Below are 24,627 nucleotides of genomic sequence, written 5' to 3' on the forward strand. Positions count from 1 at the left end.
GTCACATAAACATTCTTCTATAAGAGCATCTCCAACCATTTACACTAAATTCAAACTCATTTTAGTGTGAATGGTTAATCAAATATGATTTTTCTTCAACCATTTACATTAAACTCGAACTTAAATAGTATTCTTTATATTATGTCTTTTTAACTCATAAATTAAAAAAAAATGATTTTGGTTTAGTGTAAATCTAAAAATAAGTATTCTTTACTCAAAAATAAAAAATGAGATTAGTTTTTAAGTACCATTAGAGCTAATTACCTATCTCATTTTATGTTTTAGTATACCTTTAGAGATGGTCTAAGAGCTAATAGGACATTGTGACTAAGAATAGTCAAATTCTGATATATTCTATATTTTTCAAAATTAAAAAGATAAATTGTTAAATTTAAAAATTTTGCTACTCCCTTTGCTCCATGATAATTAGGTCATTTTTCTATTTTAAAAAGTTCCAAGAGAATAAAGTCATTTCTATTTTTGGCAAAAAATAATCATCTCTGTTATTTTATTCTCTCTTCATCTTTGTTACTTTATACTCTCTTACTTTATTCACCATTTACTTGTCAAGATAAAATAATATAAAGGTATAATCTAGGATTGAGTTGTGAGATTATTTTAGTCATTGGGGATTAGCTATGACTAATTATCCCGTGATTATCCATCTAGGATTGAGTCGTGAGATTGAATCTCATGAACCTAACACACAACAAATTTAATATTGGATACAATCTTGCAATCCGATCACCCTGTATAGTTAAAATCCGTGATAAAGTGGCAACTGGAGTACTAGTGAAAAACAATAGTAGCAAAATAATTGTAGGAAATTGTGCGCCGTATTTTTCCAATATAAGTATTACTCCCGGTTAGGTTAAGTGCGGCCTCTTATCTCCCAAGCTTTCATCAATCTCAGTACTGCTACTATCCTCAACGATGAAAACCACTACTTATATGCCCTGCTCAATTGTCGATACCATTACTGCATCGATATGTTGCTGGATAAAAAGCTTATTGCTTTGAATTTTTTAAGTTAATCTAAATTCCCTTTTCTTGATTTTACGTAATCGTTAATTAGAAGCTTGTGATTATTTTATGTTTGAGTGACTAAATGCATATATATCACATCTTAAATAAGTGGGATGTGTTACGTTACATTGAAATACACACGACATTAGTCTTATAGTTTCCAACATTCGATAATCAAAAGACCAAAGAAAGAGAAAACAATCAAAAGACCCAAGAAAGATAAAACATACAAACAAATAACACCCAGTAGAAAAGGATTGAAAGCCTTGCATTACAGCCTTGGCTTATCATGGCCACAAAATCATAATTTCTCAATTCAAAATTTCAAATTATGTTGCAATGTATCAATAAGTTCTATACATGCTCACACTCTCGTTTCACTCCAATCAGTTCTAACTTGTAATCTTTTCAACAAAAAGCAAGCATTGACTGAGAACAGCTGAAATTAAAGACAAAATCTTGAAGTCAACCCAGTTGTTCATAAGCTTATTCACAATCATAATCACATGATTAAATGGTGAATTCTTTCTTATAATAACCACTAGCCTCATACAAAAAAACTAGCATATGAATTTCCATGAATAACAACAGATCCAAGCAAAGCAATGAAGTTATTTCTAGAGTGTAATATGTTCCATACCTTTGGTGTTCTTTGCCACGCCTCTGACCGATCTCTTCTCTTCTTGTTCGTCGTAAGGGTTAGCCCTAAAAGAAGAACTGGCCTCTTCAGTATCCGAGCAGCCAGGTCTTTCGGTCAAGAACTGTTCCCAGAACACATCATTCACACGTTTCTGCTCCGTTGCTGGCTCTTGCTTTTCGGCATTGGGTGAGGAAGACAACGCCTGAGCCTCATCCCGACATGTTCGATCAGCTGTAGAAGTCTGATGGCCAACATCAATAGTATCGCTGTTTGGCCGTGAGGAGGTACACATATCCGAACTTGATTGGGGCATCACGGTGGAGTTCTGGCTCTTATTGAGCTCCAGAGGAGACGAAGCAAGAGAGAGGTTCAACAGGCAGGACAGGTGAGCATCACCCTCATCGTTCAAAGTCGAGCTATTATGCAAGGAGTGCAGTTTCGGGCTTTTGGTTCCCACTTTGCACGACAAAGATGAATCCATGTGTAGATCCAAAGAAGCCCCGGTATCTGATAGCTCCAACGTTTCAGGGGGGCATACGAAACCCTCTGTTCTCGTAAGCTGGCCATCCCTCGATTCTCCCTTGATCCCATCTTCATTTGAGCTCTGTGTGCTATGTGAAAGCAGGTTGACATCAGAAACAGCTGTCGATAACTCCAGCCTAAGCATATTGCAGAAGTCTCGGTCTTGTTCTGTACAATCGAACTCGGGCCTGCAGCTGCTTTCGTTGTCCACTGAAACAGTCTCCTGGATCGATTGCACATCATCTGACTGGGGGAGCCTCCTCTTCTTATTATACGCTGAAAAATCCATCGATTCAAGCTTCTGAGCAAGGCGTTCAACAAACTCAGGATTTCGAAGTGACTTATTCAGGTAGCTAAGTAGCTTTTCCTGTCTCTGCTCCATGCTACCTATACGCTGCGTTAAGTCATCCAACTGCACCTTAGCTGCAGAGTGCTGCTCCTTGAATCCCAACAAGTTTCCTTCGAGAGCAGCCTTCTCGCGCGACAACTTATCAATTTCTTCCTCGTATGTCGCTCTTTCAGGATCAACTGAACCTTGAGGCTGACTATGGCTGTGGATAGGCTTTCGACGATGTATATTCTTAAGAAGATGCTTCTGATCCTTGACGAATTCATCGTTAGCAAACTCCCATCTCTCCGGATCAATCTTCCTGAATCCCTACAATTAAAAAATTAGCAACCGTGGCTAAGTCTGTTGAAGATAGCAAGACTCTTGTGATGAAGAAAGGCTCGCATATGTAGGAGAATGGAGGAAAGCTCGTGTACATGGAAGTGAAGCTGAGTTCGCGCATGCATGGAATAATATCCGCATCCAGCTGGAATACAACTGGCGTCCACTCATAGCTTAGTCAGCAGTGAGTCAGCAATATGGTAGTTAAATGTTAGTTGATAGTTGGTTAAGAAGTTAGTTAGCTTAGTCTATAAATAGCTCGGCTTCTTCACTTTGTAAACACAATTTTTGTGTGATCAATAAAGATCCAATTCCTCTAAATTTCATGTTCTATCTCTGGTTCATTAGTTTCTACATGGTATCAGAAGAATAATATTTTCTGCTTCATCTCTGATCTTCTCCGATGACTCGGCGAGGCGGCGGTGGTGCTGTCAATCAGATCCAGCCGGCAGAGGACTTCTCAAGTCCCTACTATCTACATCCAATCAATAATCCTGGACTTCAACTGGTGTCTCAGGTACTTGACGGCTCAAATTACATCAATTGGAGCCGATCTATGTCTACTGCACTCTTAGCAAAGAACAAATTGTTGTTTATCAATGGTACATTGCTGAAACCGCAAGATGATGATCTACTATATCATGCTTGGATTCGTTGCAATAGTGTGGTTGTTTCATGGATCAAGAACTCCTTATCACCTCAAATATGTTCTAGCATTATGTATCTCGATGATGCAAAGGAAATTTGGTTAGATCTACGCGATCGCTTCTCACAATGCGATTCTGCTCGCATTTATCAACTCAAACAGAGAATCATGTCTCTTACTCAAGGTAATGATGAGTATAACCATCAGGAGGCAGAATGTGTTATGCAAATTCTGATTGGATTAAATTCCTCTTACTCTCAGATTCGATCTCACATACTCTCAATGGTGCCTCTACCTACTCTATCTAAGACTTTCTCATTGATTTTACAAGAAGAGAGGCAACGCACCATAGGAGGAATTGATCCTACAAAATACACTCATGTGCTGCCACCATCTCCAAGTGAGCAGCCTTATTCAGCCAATGCTGCTTCATCCTACTACAATCGAGGAAGAGTATGCTCTCACTGTGGAAAGACAAACCACACCGTTGATAAGTGTTTCTCTCTACACAGTTATCCACCAAGTTTTGGGAAAGGAAAGTTCAAGCCAAATTATAACTCAAGAGACTATGCTTCTCCTAAATCTGTCAATTTTGTTGATGATGGCCTTCCTGATTCAAATGATAAGGTTTCAACTCCATCACTCATGCCTACTTTTGATCAATGCCAGCAGCTGATAACTCTATTGCAAAGTCAGCTTGCCACTGGATCTCCTTCCATTCCTACATCAGCCGCACAACAAAATTCATCTCCCATACATTCTCCATCTCCACCATTCACAGGTACCACTCTATACAATCATCTTGTAGCTAATATATCTGTGCCATCCTCTATTTGGCTTTTGGATACATGAGCAACACATCATGTTTGTTGCAACTTGTCTCTGTTTAATTCCTCTTCACCTGTTCAAAATGCTTCAGTTAAGCTTCCAAATGGATCCACTGTTCCCATAACTCACATAGGAACTATCTGCCTGACACCTACTATCACACTTCATTCTGTTTTGTTTGTTCCATCATTCTCATTCAACCTCATCTCTGTCAGCTCTTTGACAAGTTCTTTGTCTTGCAATGTGATTTTTACTCACAATTCCATTAAAATCCAGGGAGCTTCTTAGGCCATTGTGATTGGGAAGGGTAGAAGATTGGGAAACCTATACACACTAGATGTGATTTCTGACCAAGATATATCTCAAGCTTCTTCTGCTCAGATTCCCAGCCATACTACTCCTTTGCCTGTTTCCCTGCTTCTTATTCACCATATGTAAATTCTGTTGTAAACATTGATGTTTGGCATAAGGCCATCCGCAATGGGGCGGACCATGGCGGGCGCGGACGATGGCACGCCCGATGGCGCGCATCGTCCGCGCCCGCCATCGTCCGCCCCATTGCGGGTGCGTGACATAAGCCGCGGACGATCGTCGCGCCCTATACTAAGGGCGCGGATTATAGCGCGGACGATGCCCATCGTTCGCGCCATCGTCCGCCCCATTGCGGCCTACGCGGACGATGGGCGCGGACGATAGGCCATCGTCCGCGCCATCGTCCGGCCCACTGTGGGCTACGCGGACGATCGACGCGGACGATGGCACGCGGTTTCGTTTTTTTATAAATAGAGTTAATTTGTAATTTCATTTCACGATTTTACTTTCGAAACTTATTACATTTACATAATTACTACGAAATAGATTCAAGTCCCAATAGTGCTATGTTTAGCGGAGAGGCGCGTTGGCCGGGTACAGAACCCGGCGAATATCGTTCGTTTGACGCCGACACCCAGTACGATCCCGATTTCAGTACGGAATCGTACGGGTTGTCTGACATGGAGCCGTCTCCAAACTGACGAAGCGCTCCCTCCCGTCGTGACGCCGCAGCGGCCGATCCCGAACCCGCCGTGACCGCTTCCGCCCCCAGCCAAAGAGAAGCGGAACCGGCAGCGGGCGCAGAAGTTGCCGCTTCCCGGAAATTGCGATGAGTACGCCCCCGGCCGTACGAACTACACCAACGACGAAACCCTCATTTTGGCCCGGTGTTGGGTAGATATATCGGAAGACCCGATTTTCGCGAACAACCAGAGGCAGGTCGCGTACTGGGAGCGCATCGCCGGCCTCTACAATGAGGCCAAGCCGCCGACCGCGTACAAGCGCAAACGTGAGCAACTCCGCAAGCACTGGGATCAAGTGAAGAAGCAAGTGAACTTGTACGCGGCGGAGTTCGAGAAGTTCACGCGGGCACAGGGGAGCGGCGAGAGCTTGAGCGACGTGCGCGCTAAAGCGTTGTTGTCATACCGGTCAATGTACGGCGACTTCAAGTAGGAGGCCATCTGGGCGCTCTTGAGGGACAAGCAGAAGTTCCAAGGTGGAATTCTGCACACTGGTGCGCCGAAGAGGACGAAGACCACCGAAGCTGGTGATTATACGAGCAGCGGCAGCGACAATCACCCGGTTGACCTCAACCGGACGTACGTGGATGAAGGGAGTTCCAGCACACCGGTGTCCTCCCGGCGTCCTCCCGGCGTCAAGGCTGCGAAGGCCAAGGGGAAGGCGGCCGCGACCTCATCCTCGACCGCTGTAAACCCATCTCCGTTCCCGGAAACGCTCCCGACCCAGACGGCCACCGCGTTTGAGTCGTTAGCAACAGAGTCGATGGCGAGGACGTTATTGCAGACGCACAAGGCCCTCAAGAAGTGTACCGACCCCAACGAAGCCGAATATCTCCGAGCGTTAATCAATGAGCTGCGTCGGAAGTTGGGAATTACACCTACTTAGTTTTTTTTTTTGTAAGTTGAATGGTGTAACTTTTTTTTATTAATGCGTCGACATTTGTTATTTAGACGTTTTTTATTTACTCGTTACTTGTTATTTGAAACATTTAAATTAATTAAACAAAACAATAAAATTATGATGTGGCGCGCCATAGGGCGCGCCTTAGGGTGCCCCACTGCAGGTGGGGGGAAGGAGGATAAAACTGATGACGTGGCGCGCCATAGGGCGCGCATTAGGGTGCCCCACTGCTGATGCCCTAAGAGGCTTGGACATTTGTCCTTTAGCAAACTGAAAGCTATGTCAAAAACTCTCTCATTATCAAATAAAGATCATTCTCTGTGTGATATATGTCCTCTTGCTAAGCAGGAACATTTACCTTTTCAAATATCTGACAATGTTGCTAAATGTTCATTTGATCTCATTCATTGTGATGTTTGGGGCTCTTTCTCTCCAAATACACATCAAGGATACAAATACTTCCTCACAATTGTTGATGATCATTCCAGATTTGTTTAGACATTTCTGATGCAAAATAAATCTGATGTCCAACCCATTCTCACACAGTTCTTTAATACTGTCCTTACACAATTCTCTAGAAAAATTAAAGCCATCCGATTTGATAATGCTCCAGAATTCAACATACCCTCCCTATACACTTCTTTTGGGACTGTTACTCAACACTCTTGTGCTGAAACCCCTCAACAAAATGTCAGGGTTGAAAGGAAACATAAACATCTTCTCAATGTAGCTAGCTAGAAGCTTACTGTTTCAATCACACTTGCCCATCCAATTCTGGGGGGATTGTATTTTAAGTGCATCCTACTTGATAAACAGAACTCCTTCAGTCCTTCCTAATCATCTCACACCATTCCAGATGCTCTTTGAGAAACCCCCCTCATACACTCATTTGAGAGTGATTGGTTGCCTCTGCTATGCTTCTACATTGCATAGAGGCAGAGACAAGTTTTCTTCCCAAGCAACTAAATGTGCCTTCCTTGGTTATCCAACTGGTTTTAGGGGATATAAGCTTCTAAATCTAGACACTATGCAAGAGATTATTACAAGGCATGTAGTCTTCCATGAAAATATTTTCCCTCTGGCTCGTCTTCTATCTTTACACTTTCCTGACCCCCCTCGGAAACCTATCAGTCCCTCCCCTCCTTCCATTACTACTGACATATCTCCATCCTCATCCTCCTCTCCAGACCCTATCACTCACTCACCTATCACTCTACTCCTCTTGTCACAAAATCTGGCAGACAAACAAAATCTCCATCTCACTTAACAGATTACATCTGTAATTCTGTTACTTCTTCCTCCATCTACCCCATCTCAGCTCACTTCAATTTGTCCAAACTTTCTCCTGAATATCTCAAATATATCATCATCATGTCTGCTATATATGAGCCTCACACATATACACAAGCCTCTGAATTAAAAGAGTGGCAGTTGGCAATGCAAGAAGAGTTATCAACATTGATCAGAAACAATACTTGGTACATCACTGTGCTGCCACCAGGGAAAATCCCTATTGATTGCAAGTGGATTTACAAAGTTAAATATCATGCTGATGCCACTGTGGAGAGATACAAAGCTAGGCTTGTAGCCAAGGGCTTCACCCAATATGAAGGCATTGATTTTCTAGACACCTTTTCACCAGTGGCTAAACTCACCACTGTGAAAATGATGCTGGCTTTAGCTGCTATTTATGGCTGGTCTCTTAGCCACTTAGATGTCAACAATGCTTTCCTATATGGTGATCTAGAAGAAGAGATTTACATGACTATACCACCGGGCCTTGAGTTTGACAGACTTGCTGTTGAGGGGGCCACTCCTAACTCAACATTAGTCTGTAGATTAAAGAAGTCTTTATATGGACTCAAGCAAGCCTCTAGGCAGTGGTATCTCAAGCTCTCAGAGGTTCTAAAAGAGTTTGGATTACAACAATCAACCTCTGATCATTCATTCTTCTACAAAAATGATGCAGCAGGCTTCTTTGGTATAGTAGTCTATGTGGATAACATTTTGCTGGCAACCTCAGATCCACAAATGACTGAGAATTTCAAGGAATTTCTGTCAAATCACTTCAAATTCAAGGATTTGGGAGTGCCAAAATACTTTCTTGGCATTGAGATTGCAGGGAATAAAAAGGGAATTCAGATATCAGAGAGGAAATATGCTATGGATTTGATCAATGATGCAGGACTTCTAGGCTGCAAACCCTCAACAATACCTATGGATCCAATGAAGATGTTGCAGTTAGAGTCTGGCCCTCTACTGGAAGATCCATCCAAGTATAGAAGATTGATTGGAATGCTTTTATATCTGTGCATCACTAGGCCGGATATTACTTATTCTGTGCACAAATTGAGACAATGTGTCAAAACCATGCATAGAACACTGGCATGCAGCTGAGAAAATTCTGAAATATCTGAAAAGAACTCCAGGCCATGGACTGTTCTTTTCCCGCAGCAACAAGCCCATGTTGAGTATATTTGCAGATGCGGATTGGGCAGCATGCCCAGATACAAGGAAGTCTATGACTGGATATTGTTTATTCCTTGGTAATTCTCTGGTTTCGTGGAAAGCCAAGAAGCAAAATACAATTTCTAGATCATCGGCTGTAGCAGAATATCGAGCCATGGCACAAGCAACTTGTGAAGTTATGTGGGCTAGAACTTTGCTTGAAGAATTTGGAGTAAATACTGAGAGAGCAGTGCCTCTTTACTGTGATAATCAATCGGCTATCTATATATGCTCTAATCCAGTTTTTCATGAAAGAACAAAGCATATAGAGATTGATAGTCACACGGTTAGAGAAAAGTTCATGCAAGGCATTGTTAAGCCGTTACATGTCAGGAACAATCTTCAAATTGCAGACATTTTCACTAAACCGTTGGGAGAAACGATCTTCCAATCTATACTAGACAAGACGAACTTCAATAGCTTGTATAGTCCATCTTGACAGGCCGTGTTGAAGATAGAAAGACTCTTGTGATGAAGAAAGGCTCGCATATGTAGGAGAATGAAGGAAAGCTCGTGTACATGGAAGTGAAGCTGAGTTCGCACATGCATGGAATAATATCCGCATCCAGCTGGAATACAGGTGGAGTCCACCAGTGTTGTGAAAATCGCACTCGGGGCGCGGGGAGATCAAAGCGAGACTGTAATCGCCCCGATGCGGCGGGGTCGTGCGAGATCCGTGGAGCGACGGTGGGGCGCACCTGGGTCGTCTGGGTCGCCGTGGAGCGAGCCGATTTAGGTTCTTCCTCGAATAAATCAAAAAATGGTAACTTACCAACTTTCCATACTCTTATTTTTGGAATACCTACACCTACCTTTCTCTCAGCCGCCTTCTCCTCTCCTCTTTCTTCTTCTTTTTTCTTCTCCTTTCTTCTTCATCAGCCACCACTCCTTCGACGCGGGTCTTCTTCAGCAAAAGCAAAAATCACTTTATTCTTCAGCCACCACTCCTTCGACGTCCAGATTCTCAAGGTTTATTTACAGGTACGAGCATCAATAATTAATTTTCTTATAACCACCGACGACATGGTGTCAAATAAATTTCATGCGGTGCATAATTCATATAAATATGTTTTTCGGTATGCTTAGAATAGCCATGACACATCAATAGCAATTTTAGACATTGTGAATTATCATTAATTATAAATGATTGTTTCTTTCTACAGATCATTTTTATACAAAATGTCTGAAGACCCAGCTAGGAAATATGCAAGAGCTGATCCGGATACCAGATATAAACTTACATGCAACTTTTGCGACAAAGTGATTGCATCGGGAGTTCGAAGGCTCAAAGAACATTTCGTTGGCGGATTTAAAAACGTCACGAAATGTACTAAATGCCCACTACATGTGAGAGAGGAGATGACCAACTATATGAAGAAAAAAGATGCTAAAATACAACAAGTTTTTACAGCGGCAGCATCACAAAGCAGGCAAGAGTTTGAAGATTTGGGTTACGGGGAAGACGAAGAAGACAACATTATTGGCAGTAGCTCGACCAAACAGAAAAGGCCTCGGACAAAAGGCGCCCTTGATATGTACTTCAACCCTGATCCAACAAAGGCCCTTGTTATGTTATGTTGTTTAAAAATTTATATTTTTCGTCTAATCTTCTTTTTTTAATATGGAGTAATGATGTATGTAGATTTATTTGATGTGATAAACATTCAAGCAACAAACTTATAAAAGAGACACAAATATAATCATCATTCGGCTATTCTGGCGCCCCGATTCGTGGGTCTCTCGCCTCGTCGCCCCGCGACCCGGGGTCCCCCCTCATCGCCCCGGGGCGCCCCGCGACCCTAACAACACTGGCGTCCACTCATCGTTTAATCAGCAGTGAGTTAGTTAAATGTCAGCAATATGTTAGTTAAATGTTAGTTGATAGTTGGTTAAGAAGTTAGTTAGCTTAGTCTATAAATAGCTCGACTTCTTCACTTTGTAAACACAATTTTTGTGTGATCAATAAAGATCCAATTCCTCTAAATTTCATGTTCTATCTCTGGTTCATTAGTTTCTACAAAGTCCAATTATCTGGAAAATCAAGAGTCCAGTTGATTTCACGAATTTCCTACATCCAAAAGGGGGAAATATAACAGAGAAGCAAACAAGTTTTTAGCAACAATGCACAAATTCCCTATGAAACCACTAGGAAAACGATGTCAACAACTAGAATCAAACACGGCACAATCATGATCATTGAAATTGAAATAGGTTTGAATTCGGGTAAAACAGTAAGCGTTCAATACAGAACCCTAATTCAACAATTCAGCGGAAAACGGATGACATAAGAGTTAAATTGAGGGAGACGACACATACGTATGTGTTGAGCTGGCGAATGAAGCTGGAGAAATTGTTGTGCTTGAAGTAAGAAGGGAGGAGGAGGCGGGCGAATTCCGGTGGATTCCAGACGACGAAGCTCTTCCTGCTCCCGCTCCATGATACGATCGCATCGGTCGACGAGTCGTCCACCATCTCATACGTCTTAAGCAGGAAAGGCGCCGGACCGCCGCCGCCGCCAGAAGCTCCTCCGTCCATTTAAAGGCAAGAATTGGGGAATTTCTGATTTTAGTTGACTGGATTTTTGAAGGATACGGAATTCGAATTAGTTATTGTTACGGTCTCAAATTCAAATTATAGAAAGGAGAAGAATCTCAGCTCAATTTTTTTATTTGATGAATAAATGAATTAAATAAAACCAAACCAAATCAAACGTTAACATCATACATTCGGGCATACCCAAGGAAAGAACAAGTGAAAAGCCACAAGTCGGCTAGTACAAAGTAACATGGTAAAAACCAAGAAGCAAAAAGGAACGGGCATGGCTCCAACAAGATTGAACACAGTTCAAATCACCCATCGAAACCCAGAGTGGGCGGGCCTCATTAAAATCCCTTGGGATAAAACCCCAATGGATAAAACTCCCCAAGGGGAAAAGAGTACCCTGATAAGTGACTCAAAAAGTGTCGAAAACCAAAACAACCAAAAGCTGTGAACCCCATCATCTGTGGTAGGTGAAGAACAATCTGATCGTTGTGAATACAAGATATTGTAGGTGGCTTCTTTGATCTCAAAGATGACCCTAGTTGCGTCCCATGTTTTCCCATCGAAGATAACCTTGTTCTGTGTTATTCAAATGATCGCCACTGAAGCCATGAGAGCAATCTTCTTCGCCATCTGAACAATCTGTGATCCCCTGATCTACCGTCCTGCCCATTTGACAACACTCCGGATCGTCGTCGATCTCCTCGCTATGCCAAGCCAAAGCATGATCTTACCCCAAACTGCCCAAGTCTTCGAGCATTTGAAGAAGAGATGGTCTGTTGATTTCTCCTCCCAACGACAAAGCTGACACGTAGGGTCCAAGTTCTCAAAGTAGTGGAGGCGGTCCCGTGTGGAAAGGCTTCCTTGAAGTGCGAGCCAAGTAATGAACGAGTACTTAGGAGGGACAAAGTCCTTCCAAACGTACTTAGCCCAAAATCGTCTCTCACCTCTCGGTCTAAACCACTCATATGCCTCATGTACTCCTTTTCCCGCGAAACAAGAACTCCAGAGTGCTATGACCTCATCTCTAGTGCATCTGTCCAACATTTCATCCCAGATGGATAAGAGTTTTTAATGAGCATAGAGTCGTTCTTCTTGTGTGCCGTCCACTCCCGGATAGAACAATTCCTGATACATTATGCGTGAATCCAACGAATCCAGAGAGAGTCCTTCTTCGAGTGGATGTTCCAGAGAATCTTGGCATGGAGTGTCGTGTTCCAAGCCTTGAGGTTTCTGACTCCCAAACCCCCTTCCTTCTTCGACTTGCAAACATCATCCCGCGCAACTTGACCATACTTCTTTCCCCAAAGGAAAGTACGGGCAATCCCAATGAGCTTCTCAATAACTGTCCCAGGAATCGGAAAGGCTTGGAGCCAGTATGCTTCCACGCCCTGCAAGACAGAGGTAATCAGTTCCAAACGTCCTGCAAAATATGGAGTCTTACTTGGCCATTTTTTGATTTTGTCTGTTAGCTTGTCAACCAGTTGGCCATAGTCCGATGTAGCAAGTCTCTTCGATGCGAGTGGAATACCCAGATACTTGATTGGGAGGGTGCCTTCTGGGAAGCCGAACACCTGCAGCAAAGTCTCATTGGGAACTTTGACGGTGCCTGCAATAAACAGGTTAGACTTGCCTTGATTGATCCCAAGTCCTGAGCATGCTGAAAACTCCTCCATGGTGTCTGCAAAATCTGCAAAGAAATCAAGTCTCTCCTACCGAACAGAAGGAGTTCATTTGCAAAAGCAAGGTGAGTAATGCTCGCTCACCCGCATTTATTATGGAAAAAGAAATCCCGAGAAATGCGAGTAAGGAGCAACCGAAACATATATTCTATGCATAAAATGAACAAAGAAGGAGACATTGGGCCTCCCTGCCTAAGACCCCTTTTACCTCTAAAGTAGCCATGGTGGCTACCATTCACTGTGATAGTGTATGATGGTGAAGTGACACACTCCATGATCAGGTGGATGAAAGACGGGTGGAAGTTGAGGCCTTGGAGCATGCCCCTCAAGAAACTCCAGTCGACTGTGTCATAAGCTTTTCGGAGATCAATCTTGACAGTGCACCGCAGTGGACCTCTCTTGACTGTGTAGCCTCTCATGATCTCCTCAGCAAGGTAAATATTGTCCATGATACTCCACCCCAAGAAGAAAGCCGACTGAGCTGGGCTTACAATCTTGGGTAGGAAAACTCAAGCGGCTTCGAGATAATTTTCGTGATCACCTTGTAGACCACATTACAGCAGGCAATCGGTCTGAAGTCGCTAACTTTGGGTTCATGGAGGTCTTCAGGATGAGAGAGATGGATGTCGTATTGAGGCTTTTTAGAAGCTTTCCTGTGGTGAAAAACTCCTTAACCGCACTGACTAAGTCTCCCCCAATGAACTCCCAATGCCTCCTGAAGAATGCTGATGTGTACCCGTCCGATCCCGGCGACTTGTCAATGCTGATGTTGAAGAGAGCTTCCTTGATCTCCTTTGTGGTCACCTCTCTGATGAGGCCTTCATTGTCTTCATCATCAAGTTTGATTCCTTTGTCAAACACCTATGCCCTTAGTGGCTAAACAACTCCTTCGGTTCCCAGGAGTCCCTTGTAGTATTGTACAAAGATGTCGATGATTTTTCCCTGATCCTTTGACACATAATCATCTTCTCTGCAGAAGAGGGTGATCATGTCCTTCGAATTGTTCCTCTTGACAAGATAGTGGAAGAGAGTTGTATTCATGTCGCTATGCAGAAGGTGTTTCAGGCGTGATTTCTGTCCATAGAAAGCCTTCTCTGACGTACTGTAGAAAAGGACTTTCAGTCTGATATCCTTGATACGGTCCTGATTCCCTGTATCTCTGTCTGCTTCCAACTGAAGGTCTTCCAATTCCTTGGTGTAGTCCTTTACTCTCTGAGAATCCTTGAAATTGAAAGACTTGAAGATCTTCTTGAATTCATTTCCCCTTTCCATGAGAACAAATTGATTGCATCCTTGGATAGGTATCCTTCAATGATCTCTCAAGAGTGGCTCGAAACCTGCATGTGTTAGCCAAAAATTGAAAATTTTGAAGGGTTTAGGAAAGGACCTCAATTCCCCGAAGAGGGTGGCGATGGCCGGCAAGTGGTCTGTCCTAGCTCCCGGTGGAGGGAAGCGAGCTGAGATAAGGTAGCCCACGTTATGCCATCCCTCGTTCACCATGATTCTGTCAGCTCAATTGATATGCCAGCTGGAGGGCCACGTCAGCTCAAACAGAAATGAGAGAGAAGGAAAATTGAGGGGTCTAAATGAAAATGAGAAAAGGAAAACAGATTGAGTATAAATGCAGAGACTCTCTTCTCTGAGGGAATCATGAAAATTGTGTGTTGTGTGTGCGCTGAGCGCTTGGGCTGAGGATCTAGGATCCGAAGCATTTTTTCAGTTCTCTTTATCGTGTTGCTTTCGTTATCATTTACTTATCGCATTGTTTCTCTGATCTCATTATTAAAAGCTTAAGAGCGGAAGACATTGACGAAAGCTTCTAAAGACCGTAACAAGAATAGAAAGCCAAAGAGTGAACGATTTTGATTAATGAACGAGTGAAGTTTACAGAGTTTTATCATGGCTATATATATTTCAATAAGAAGGATCTAGATGCTAGCATCTGTAACAAACTATTATCTTCACTCAATACCAATGCAACACATTGATTGAATCTGAGGACCACTAGCCACGCTTTGTCTCTTTCTCTCCTTTGTCCTACTTCCTTGGAGGTGGTCCCAGCAGAATATCTTTCCAAGTCATCTTAGCTTAACGAGATGCAACATCGCTAGTCTTCTCGTGTTCACAATTCTTGCACTGGTCAGCAATTGTATCCATGTGTGGTATCTAATGAGTCATATCTTCATCTTTAATACTCTTGAGAGTGGCTAGGTTAACACTTCCCCTCAATTCGAATGAGGCAAGAGGAAACACTCCTAGCTTGTTTCTGAGCCTCGTGCAGAATTGCAGACTGAGTGGTTTCGTGAATATGTCAGCCACTTGATCAAGAGAAGGAACATGGCGCAAATCAATCTCTTTAGCAGAGACCTTATCTCGAACAAAATGAATGTCGAGTTCATTGTGCTTCGTTCTGGAATGCAGCACCGAATTGGAGGCCAAGGCAATTGTGCTCAAATTATCTACCCAAACAACACGGGATGTTTTAATCGGTATATCAATCTCAGTCAGCAAAGATGTTATCCATGTGATTTCTGATACAAGGTGAGCCAAACTCCTATACTCAGCTTCAGTGCTAGAGCCGGAGACAACTTTTTGTTTCTTTGCACACCAAGATATCAGATTATCTCCAAAGTAAACACAATAACCCATAGTTGATCTTCTATCGTCTATATCAGATGCCCAATCCGAATCAGAAAACCCAGAAATGTGGAAGTTTGAGGGCGTGATGTGAAGTCCATAATCTGTTGAGCCACTAAGATATCTCAAAATTCTCTTCACTGCCTTCCAATGACTATCAAGAGGACATGGCATGTATTGACTAACTTTGTTAACCGAGAAGCTAAGTTCAGGCCTTGTGATGGTTACATATTGTAATGCACCAACAACACTTCTATAAAGCTTACCATCTACAGTTGGTTCTCCTTCGAACTTGCTCAATTTGAGATCTGAAACCATGGGTGTGGGATGAGGTTTAACATCTGCCATTTTCACCTTATCCAACAACTGAGTAATGTAAGCCCCTTGAGAAAGATGGAGACCAAGAGAGGTTTTAGAGACTTCAATGCCAAGAAAGTGCTTGACTTCCCCTAAATCTTTCAAGGAAAACTTTTCATTAAGCTGAGCAATAATCTGAGATATAGCAGAAGAAGAATTTCCAGTTATTAGCATGTCATCCACATAAACAAGAAGATAGATGGTAACAGACTTGGTCTTCAGAAAAAAGAAAGAATGATCTGCCTTGGATTGGTTGAAGCCGAGATCAAAAAGCGTTGATCGCATAGTAAGATACCAAGAACGAGATGCTTGCTTAAGACCATACAAAACCTTGTTATTTGCTAACCATACCTGGCGCACCTTGTTCAAAACCGGGAGGCTGTCTGTCACGCCCGCATTTTCTAAGGATAGAAAACACGGTTGATCGCGACTAGGGGAGGATTAAAGAAGCGGGGAAGAAAGGGGAAAACAACACAACTCAACCATAGCCCGAAACAAATGGGAATAGCTCGAATAAAATCAGAGTATCTCAACAATCAACAACTCAAAAGAAACAATATTTAGTGGAAGCATTTCGAGAGTAGAATAATGCTATGTATGAAGACACAACATATTCTAGACATTTGATAGACATTCTTCACTTTTATGCTCAACACCCACCGCGCTCGTCATCGCTCAACCTGCACATTTTTAAAAAGAAATGCAGGGCTGAGTACTTGATGCACTCAGTGGACTCATGCCGAAAATATTTTATAAAAAGTATTTATCATGCCACCATTGAGTGACCTCGGGGTTTTAACTTTAGAAATCGCCTAAGACAGTAAAATCATTTCCACCGTAAAACTCGTGACTGCAGTCATTTCCCATAGATGTCTACCATATCTAATCCATTGATGATAAGGAACGTGGCCACATTCCAAGTCACTAGACCGACCAACTCGAAGAGATAGCGCACGATCACCATAGGTGTACACTAGCCTGAATAGGGACTCACTCCCTAGACAGACCCGAATTCGATTATCCATTGATGGCAAAAGCCACATCAGATAGGTTCCATAGATAAAACAAAACACGGCATGACAAATATTCATATCATTTACACATAAAAATATACTTAGGGCATAACCCTTATTTAAAAAGAAAACCCACCTCGTTCGTTTAAAGCCTTAACTTGTATTACATTCCGTTCCTGAAAAGCGTACGTGAAAACGTCCATTGATTTAATGTACTCCAATCCATCTCCTTTACTCACGTGAAATCCAAAGATGGGATTTGAAGTTCCCAAATTCTTCTCCTTCTTCTCATTAGAAATTCCATAACAGCAAAGTCCAACCCCCTCTTCTTCATTCCCCAAATTTCAGTGACTAAACACCCAAATCGGTGAAACCTCCGCCTCTGTTCCTTCTCCGTGAAAATCAACACCAAATGAGAATTTCAAACGCTCCATCAATTCCTCAATGAAATCCCCTTACTGACATTTTTCCTTCCTCCTCCAAAATTGACACAACCCGTATTCCTTCTTCTCTCTCGCTTCCCTTTTTCAGTGTTTCACAGCGCCATCGCTGTCTCCGACCAACAGCGGTCGCTGCCGGCACCTCCTTCTCAAATTCGTCACTTTCCTCTCTAACTCGCCGCCGCCTTCACTTCGCGGCGCCGCTGCTAGGGTCGCTCCCAGTCATCGCATTACAGCCGTGATTCCATCGTCGTCACGATCAGCCCTTGCTGCCCGTTGTTGCTGCTGCTGCTCTCTTCTCCACTGCGCCACCACCCGCCTGGTCTCTCCGTCATTGCTTCCTCCACGCTCGTCTCTTTATCTCTCTCGGTCGAAGGTAAGGCTGCACTTCCCTCGATCAAAATGCAGCGCCGCTGCTGTCACGGTGCATTCGACATCGCATCGCCGCTGCTGCTCGGTGCAGCGCTGCAGTTCGCACCCGATGCCTACACCGTCGTCCCCCTCATCTCCTCCTTCTGTCTCCGTCGAAATCACAGTGGCTTCAGTGCCGGTGCCGGTATCCACTCACGCCGCTGCCTTGCTCCACCCGAAATCACGCCGCCGCGAGACTCCATCGCTGATCGGAAAAGGAATGCGGACTGATTTTTATACATATATAATAGTATTTGATTTGCAGAGCAACTCCTTTCTTCCCCTCTTTTCTCTCCATTATTATAGTTGTGCATGATATAGAAACGTGGAATCATAGGGAGATATTTGTTCCTATTTTTCAGCGATGCAGATCGTGGCAGATTTCTTTGTATCAGATTTGAGTGGAAGAAAATCTCATGTTTTTTTAAAATCTTGATTGGGCTTCTCCAAAATTGGACTTAAAAGAAAGGAATAAAATGTATTTTGGGTTCATAACGATTGGGTTTCAAATTGGGCTAGGAAAGAATAATTGTTTGGCTCAAAAAGTAAAATTCTTCTCTCGATAAAAGAAACAAGGTCGAAAAGTTTTCAAGTGCACTAACGACGGTCCTTTCAAGAACACAGTAAAAATGGTAGAAAAAGTCGGGGTGTTATACTGTCGCATATAAATTTCCTCCCTAAGATCACCATTAAGAAAAGCATTATTCACATCTAGATGCTTGATAGACCAGCCTGAAGTCACTGCAATGCTTAGAATCAAACGAATGGTGTTCGGCTTGACTACGGGACTGAATGTCTCAAGGAAGTCTAGACCTGCTTCTTGAGAAAATCCTTGAGCGACTAAGCTTGCTTTGTGTCGAGCAATAGAACCATCAGCATGCTTCTTTAAATGAAAAACCCAAGTGCATCCAATCAAGTTCTTTCCAGGAGGAAGATAAGTAAGAATCCAAGTTTTATTCTTTAAAAGTGCAAGAAATTCCTCGGTCATTGCACATCGCCAAACAGGAATGACAAGTGCAAACTTGGCAGAGCATGGGATGAGAAGATGCACCTCAATTTTATCTGATGAAGAAGTGGTAGCTGCAAGAGTTTTGGGTTTAAAGATGCCACGTTTAGCTTGAGTAACCATGGGATGATGATTTTCAGGAATGGGATTAGAGACATGAGCAGGAGGAGAGGTAGAATGAGAGGAAGCAGAAATGGAGTCAAAGGGAACATGAGTGGGATGTGGATCAGTGGATGGAGTGGATAGAAGAGATGGAGCGGAAAAAGAATTTTGAGTATTAGTGGATTCAGAATGAGGAGAATCAGTAGATGACTGAGAGGGAATGGAGTTGGACCGGGTGGGACTAGAGGGAAAGGCAGGAGAAGAGAAGTGAGGGGAGGGAGGTAAATATGTCAGATCATTGAAATGTGATAATGGAAAAGAAAAAGGAGAATGTGCAGTAGGGAGTGAAGAGAGATCAGAATGAGAATTTGATGCAGAGGGAGGCAGGACTTTGTGAGGAAAGGTGGTTTCATGAAAGATGATGTCTCTTGTAATGATTACTTTCCCTGAGTTCAACATTGGCTTGTAGCCCTTGTGAGAGAGACTATACCCCAAAAAAGTGGCAGCCTCTGATCTGAAATCTAACTTAGATTTGGTGAGGGGCCTGATATGAGGATAACACAAACATCCAAAAGGTTTGAGAGTGAGGTAATCAGGTTTGGTTTTATAGAGAATTTCATAGGGTGAAATGTAGGATAATGTTTGAGAAGGGATTCTGTTAATAAGATGGACAGAAGTAGTGAAGGAATCATCCCAAAATGACGGAGGCAGACCAGATTGAGACGAGAGAGTGAGCCCAGTTTCAACAATATGTCTATGCTTTCTTTAAGCTAGGCCATTTTGTTGAGGTGTATAAGGGCATGATATCCTATGATGAACACCTTCTGACTGCAAAAAATCAGTAAGACCCCTATACTCACCTCCCCAATCACTTTGAAGAGCTTTAAGTTTGGTGCCAAATTGAGTTTCAACAAGGTGTTTGAAATGTTTAAAAACTGGAAGAAGTTCATCTTTTGTTTTGAGTAAATATATCCAAGTGTAGCGACTGTGGTGATCAATGAAATTCACATAGTATCGAAATCCATTCTTAGAAATGACCGGAGCTGGTCCCCAAAGATCAGAGTGTGTTAATTCTAGAGGATGATTATGTTCAGTGGAGGAAGGACAATAGGGCAAACGATGGCTTTTAGAGATACTGCAACAATAGGCATTGCACAATGTCCAAGCCGTTTGTGCCAAAGTTCTAAGCTATCAGACTGATTACAAGAGAAAGCAACAGTTAAGGCTGATGAACAAGCATTGACAGGAACAGGCTTGATCTTGATTGATGAACTTGAGGGGGGTGCAGCTGAAGTAGACTGAACTTTGTTGAAGAGAAATTTGTATAGACCGTTATCAAGGATGCCCTTGAGAATGACTTCCTTGGAAACCTGATCTTTTACAAGACAAAACTCAGAATTGAATTCAATGAAAACGTTATTATCTCTAGCAAAGAGGCACGCTCAAGAGATTTTTTGACCCTTTAGGAACATGTAAGAGATTACTGAGAAGAAAGCTTCTAGAGGAATCAGAATTAGCACCACAAACAATAGAATCACCAACATGAGCAATGTTTATACCATAATTATCACCAAGATGAAGAGATGTACCTCCATGATATTCTGAGACATTGTTCAGGTTGGAGAGGTCATTGGACACATGATGTGTTGCCCCTAAATCTGGATACCAAGAACTAGTGAAAGATGCATCAGTAGAGAAATCAGATTGAGTAGCAAGAACATAAGGTGCTCTTGCTTGAGCAATGTTGGCAGATGGGGTTGTCTGATGTGAAGCATATTGATGCCCCTGCTGGTGTGGATGTGAAGGCGTGCTTCCCAAGGTTGGTTGCGGCATGAAAGAGTGTTCAAAACGATACCAGCATCGGCTTGAAGTGTGGCCAGGCTTTTCACATAATTGACAGATTAGCCGATTTCCAGATCTGCCTCTTCCGCCAGATCTGCCCCCTCTATAGCCATTTCCTCTTCCTCTGCCATCAGATCTCCCTGATAAGTGGTGATTACCTCTGTAATTTGACTGACTCATTCCTTCTTTGTTGTAGCCTGCAGCTTGAGCTAAATGTAAGGATGGCATAGATCCTTCCATATTAACTTTGCTAGGCTTAGAAACTTCAAGCCTGGACTCAAAATTGAGAAGAAAAGAAGTAACCTCCTGCATTGTCCAACCGTCTACTCTAGCTGAAATGGCCACCATTACTGAATCATATTCTGCACCAAGTCCATTGAGAGCGTGAAGGATTTGATCATCTTCTGAAATCCTGCATCCTACAGCTGCAAGAAGGTCACAATAATACTTAATATTACCCAGATAATCCATCATGGACAGAGTATCTTTCTTCACTGATTGAAGCTGCATCTTGTACTGCATCATCATGGACAAAGTTTTATCATGCTATATATATTTCAATAAGAAGGATCTAGATGCTAGCATCTGTAACAAACTATTATCTTCACTCAATAGCAATGCAACACGTTGATTGAATCTGAGGACCACTAGCCACGCTTTGTCTCTTTCTCTCCTTTGTCCTGCTTCCTTGGAGGTGGTCCCAGCTGAATATCTTTCCAAGTCATCTTAGCTGAACGAGATGCCACATCGCTAGTCTTCTCGTGTTCACAATTCTTACACTGGTCAGCAATTGTATCCATGTGTGGTATCTCACGAGTCATATCTTCATCTTTAATACTCTTGAGAGTGGCTAGGTTAACAATTATCAATCTACATTTGGTGATTATCTCGTTCCATTGCTGCATTCAATTGTTTGTTGTGTTAATTGTAGTTGGTTGTTGTGTCGATTGGTTGTTATGTTGCGATCTTAGCTGGATTGGGCTGGAACGCAACAAGTGGTATTCAAAGCTGTTCATCCTCGGACAGTACGGTGAAGTGAGATACGGAGGTGATGGAGGCGGAGAGGCAAATTGGGGAAAGGTTGATCGAGGAGGCTGAGAGGCGAATAGGGGAAAAGTTGAACGAGCTGGGCCAATGGTATGATAAGTTCGACGCTCGATAGGAGAAGATGTTGCAGGCAATCATGGCTATTAAAGATCGAATCCAGGAAAGAGGTGGATTAACTGCAATGGCGGACGCTGCAGATGATCCGATCATTCAGTTGCAAAGTCTAAAACAGGTATCACATGTTCAAAGTTATATTGAAGCATTTACTACGTTAAACTCCAAGGCTAGTATACAAGAGGATCAAGCATTTAGTCTATTTTTGTCGGGGTTGTAGATGAAATACGGGTACCGGTTTGTTTGTTTAAACCAAAAAAATTAAATGAGGCTTATGCCCTATCTAAGCGTCAAGAGCTTACATTAATTTGTGTATTTGGTGTGACCGTGAGGAGAATAATTTTCGGAGAAATGAAAAGTTGGATATGAATGCCAAGGTCGATGGACTTAATTATGAGTTTGATGAGCCCAGTGAGTTTGCAGATACGATGGAGACTGATAAGGAAGTTTCCGAAAGGTTTTCAAGTGCTTCGGATGAGGGTGGTGATGGCCTTGTCGATTTTGGCAATTCTTTGAATTTTTTCTTGCATTGTTATGTTGATGTGAAGGCTGGGGAGATGTTAAATGATGACAAGATTAAGGTAACTAAATTAGGGCAGCATGTTGCTGAATTTTCAGAGTATTACACCTTTTTCTCAAGAAAATAATCTCAAGGAAGCAGGTCTGCCAAGTGTTCGACAAATTGCCACAGTGAGGGAGATTGCTGTCACTTTGAATGTGGTGAGGAATTTGACGAGGCGGCCAGTTCGATTTCCTAAACCCTTGGTGAAGATGAAGGTCACGGCTCAATATGATGAAGAGATGAGTGGTGAGGGAAATGTACAATGGGCATCGGCTAAGGCAGGGGAGAACCGAATTCATGTGCTTGTATTGGAGGAGTTAGGTTGGTTATTTAATGGATATTATGATGCATTTGGAGTTGATAAAATCTGTGAAGAGGAGAGTGGAGAGTTGAAAGAGATGAGGCATGGTGAACCAGAATCTGGAAAGACATATGGAAAGAAAGGGATGGGAAGAAGGGGATTCGTTGTTACAGGGGAGAGGAATAGGGAGCAGAAGGCTGCTGCATCTGTGCTTACGAAGTGGGTTAGTGCCACTGGTTGGTAGTGTGAAAGCCAATCGGCTTAGTGACATTGGTTGGTTGGTGCGGAAATGGTTCATTAAGCCTAAGGTGAAGAGGAAAATAAAGGAGGTGGAATTAGGAATTCTAATTGCTACCTCTACACAAGAGTTTGGAGAGGGAATAAAGCTTGCGGATGATGCATCAAAGTTTTTGAGTGTCAAGATCACTAGAGCAGTAGCTGAAGTACTTGCATATTTAAATGATTCTCAAAGGATTGCCACAAAGGATGTTAGTTCATTGGCCTATGGCTTTGAAAGAACTTTTACAGCTAAGGATGTGCAGGTGCCAAAGCAAGATAAAAAAGATAATAGCGATATTTTAATCTTAGAAACTGGGATCTTACTAGGCAAGAAATATGGTGGTAGAAGAAAGGAAGATCCATTACTTGGAGATATTTCATGTGATAGATGCTCCTGTATTGATGAAAGTGTAAAACAGTTGGAGCAATTGGCGTCATTGTGCAATCACAATGTGTGTCAAGGGAAGTTTTATATTGATGGAGGACTAGAACAAAGTGGAGAAATTGGAGACACTATTTGTTAAAATTGATCACCTATTTTGTTATGATTTTGAGCCCAAGCCCTTGTGGATTTTGGTCTGTATCAGATTCTGGACGAAGACGGGACCATGACTTCAGAGCTTCCTTGTTCGTACCTTCCATTTAGGATGCTTATATTTCACTCTATTCTTGCCGTCAATAACTTGTTTCCTTCCTTCCTTGAGGACAAGGAAGCTTATGGGAGAGGTACTGATACGATCACAATTGCATGGCTTATGGGAAAAGATGAAGTAGGTAATCGGTAATTCCCACTCCGATTCGATACCCGCCAAGTATCGGGTGACGATAATAGGAAACGTATCGGGTGACGATAATAGGAAACGTGACGGGATCAGATAGTGTGTTTTAGAGTTTTGCGAGTAGCGATAGGGATATCTGTTAACCATGATAATATCTGATATTATTAGTATTAGTCATATACTCATCTTTCAAATATGTTAAATTGTTGTTGAGATACTCATTGAGAACAAGTGTATGTGGCGAATAAAAAATAAGCCACCAAAATTAATACTGTAAATTGGAGAAAATAGTTGGCTTTTATTATTGGAAGAGGAAAATTTTCAATGTTTTTTTATGTATGATGGTATATTGTTTTTTTGCTCTCACAATAATCAAATCTTAATAATAATAGTCAAGAGTCGGGAAAATGACATGTGAAAAGTAAAACTTCAACAATCTTAATGGTTTATGAAGCTAACTTTTGGTTTGAAGCAATTTCAATTGAAGGGTCAAACTCATCATACTCAAACTTGGAAATTTCACATTATCACATAAAGAAGCACCTGTTTCAGATCGGGTATGGGATATCCGATACGCGTATCCAGTAATCTGATATGTTGTAGGACGGTATTGGGACAACAAATTTGGATGAAATCGAATGCGAGTACCGGCGGGGTAACCCGTTCCGCCACCCTTAAATTGTACGTATACATTTATATACATTTAGTTTTATTCTATCGA

The 24,627-nt window shown here is 42.3% G+C and overlaps 2 protein-coding genes across 5 annotated transcripts; both read right to left on the bottom strand.

Moving 5' to 3' along the window:
- Positions 1-1,471: 1,471 nt before the first annotated feature.
- LOC121777230 (heat stress transcription factor A-5-like) lies at positions 1,472-21,342 on the bottom strand. 4 transcript variants are annotated; one of them, XM_042174409.1, is made up of 3 exons: positions 20,572-21,342; positions 11,110-13,024; positions 1,472-2,846 (listed from the first exon to the last, which is right to left on the bottom strand). In XM_042174409.1, the coding sequence occupies exons 2-3, from the start codon at positions 11,326-11,328 to the stop codon at positions 1,644-1,646; spliced, it is 1,422 nt and encodes a 473-aa protein (XP_042030343.1). In that variant the 5' UTR covers positions 11,329-13,024; positions 20,572-21,342; the 3' UTR covers positions 1,472-1,643. The 4 variants fall into 4 exon arrangements, 3 of the variants coding, with proteins under 3 accessions (XP_042030343.1, XP_042030344.1, XP_042030345.1); XM_042174410.1 differs by lacking the exons at positions 11,110-13,024; positions 20,572-21,342 and adding an exon at positions 2,954-3,090; XM_042174411.1 differs by lacking the exons at positions 11,110-13,024; positions 20,572-21,342 and adding an exon at positions 2,954-3,073 and having other exon boundaries at positions 1,472-2,838.
- On the bottom strand, positions 15,183-16,295 carry LOC121776837 (uncharacterized mitochondrial protein AtMg00810-like). The gene has a single exon (XM_042173997.1). It carries the CDS (start codon positions 16,293-16,295, stop codon positions 15,183-15,185), a length of 1,113 nt encoding a protein of 370 aa, XP_042029931.1.
- Positions 21,343-24,627: the final 3,285 nt, after the last annotated feature.

Source organism: Salvia splendens, chromosome 18, assembly GCF_004379255.2.
Source record: "Salvia splendens isolate huo1 chromosome 18, SspV2, whole genome shotgun sequence".
NCBI classification, from domain to species: domain Eukaryota; kingdom Viridiplantae; phylum Streptophyta; class Magnoliopsida; order Lamiales; family Lamiaceae; genus Salvia; species Salvia splendens.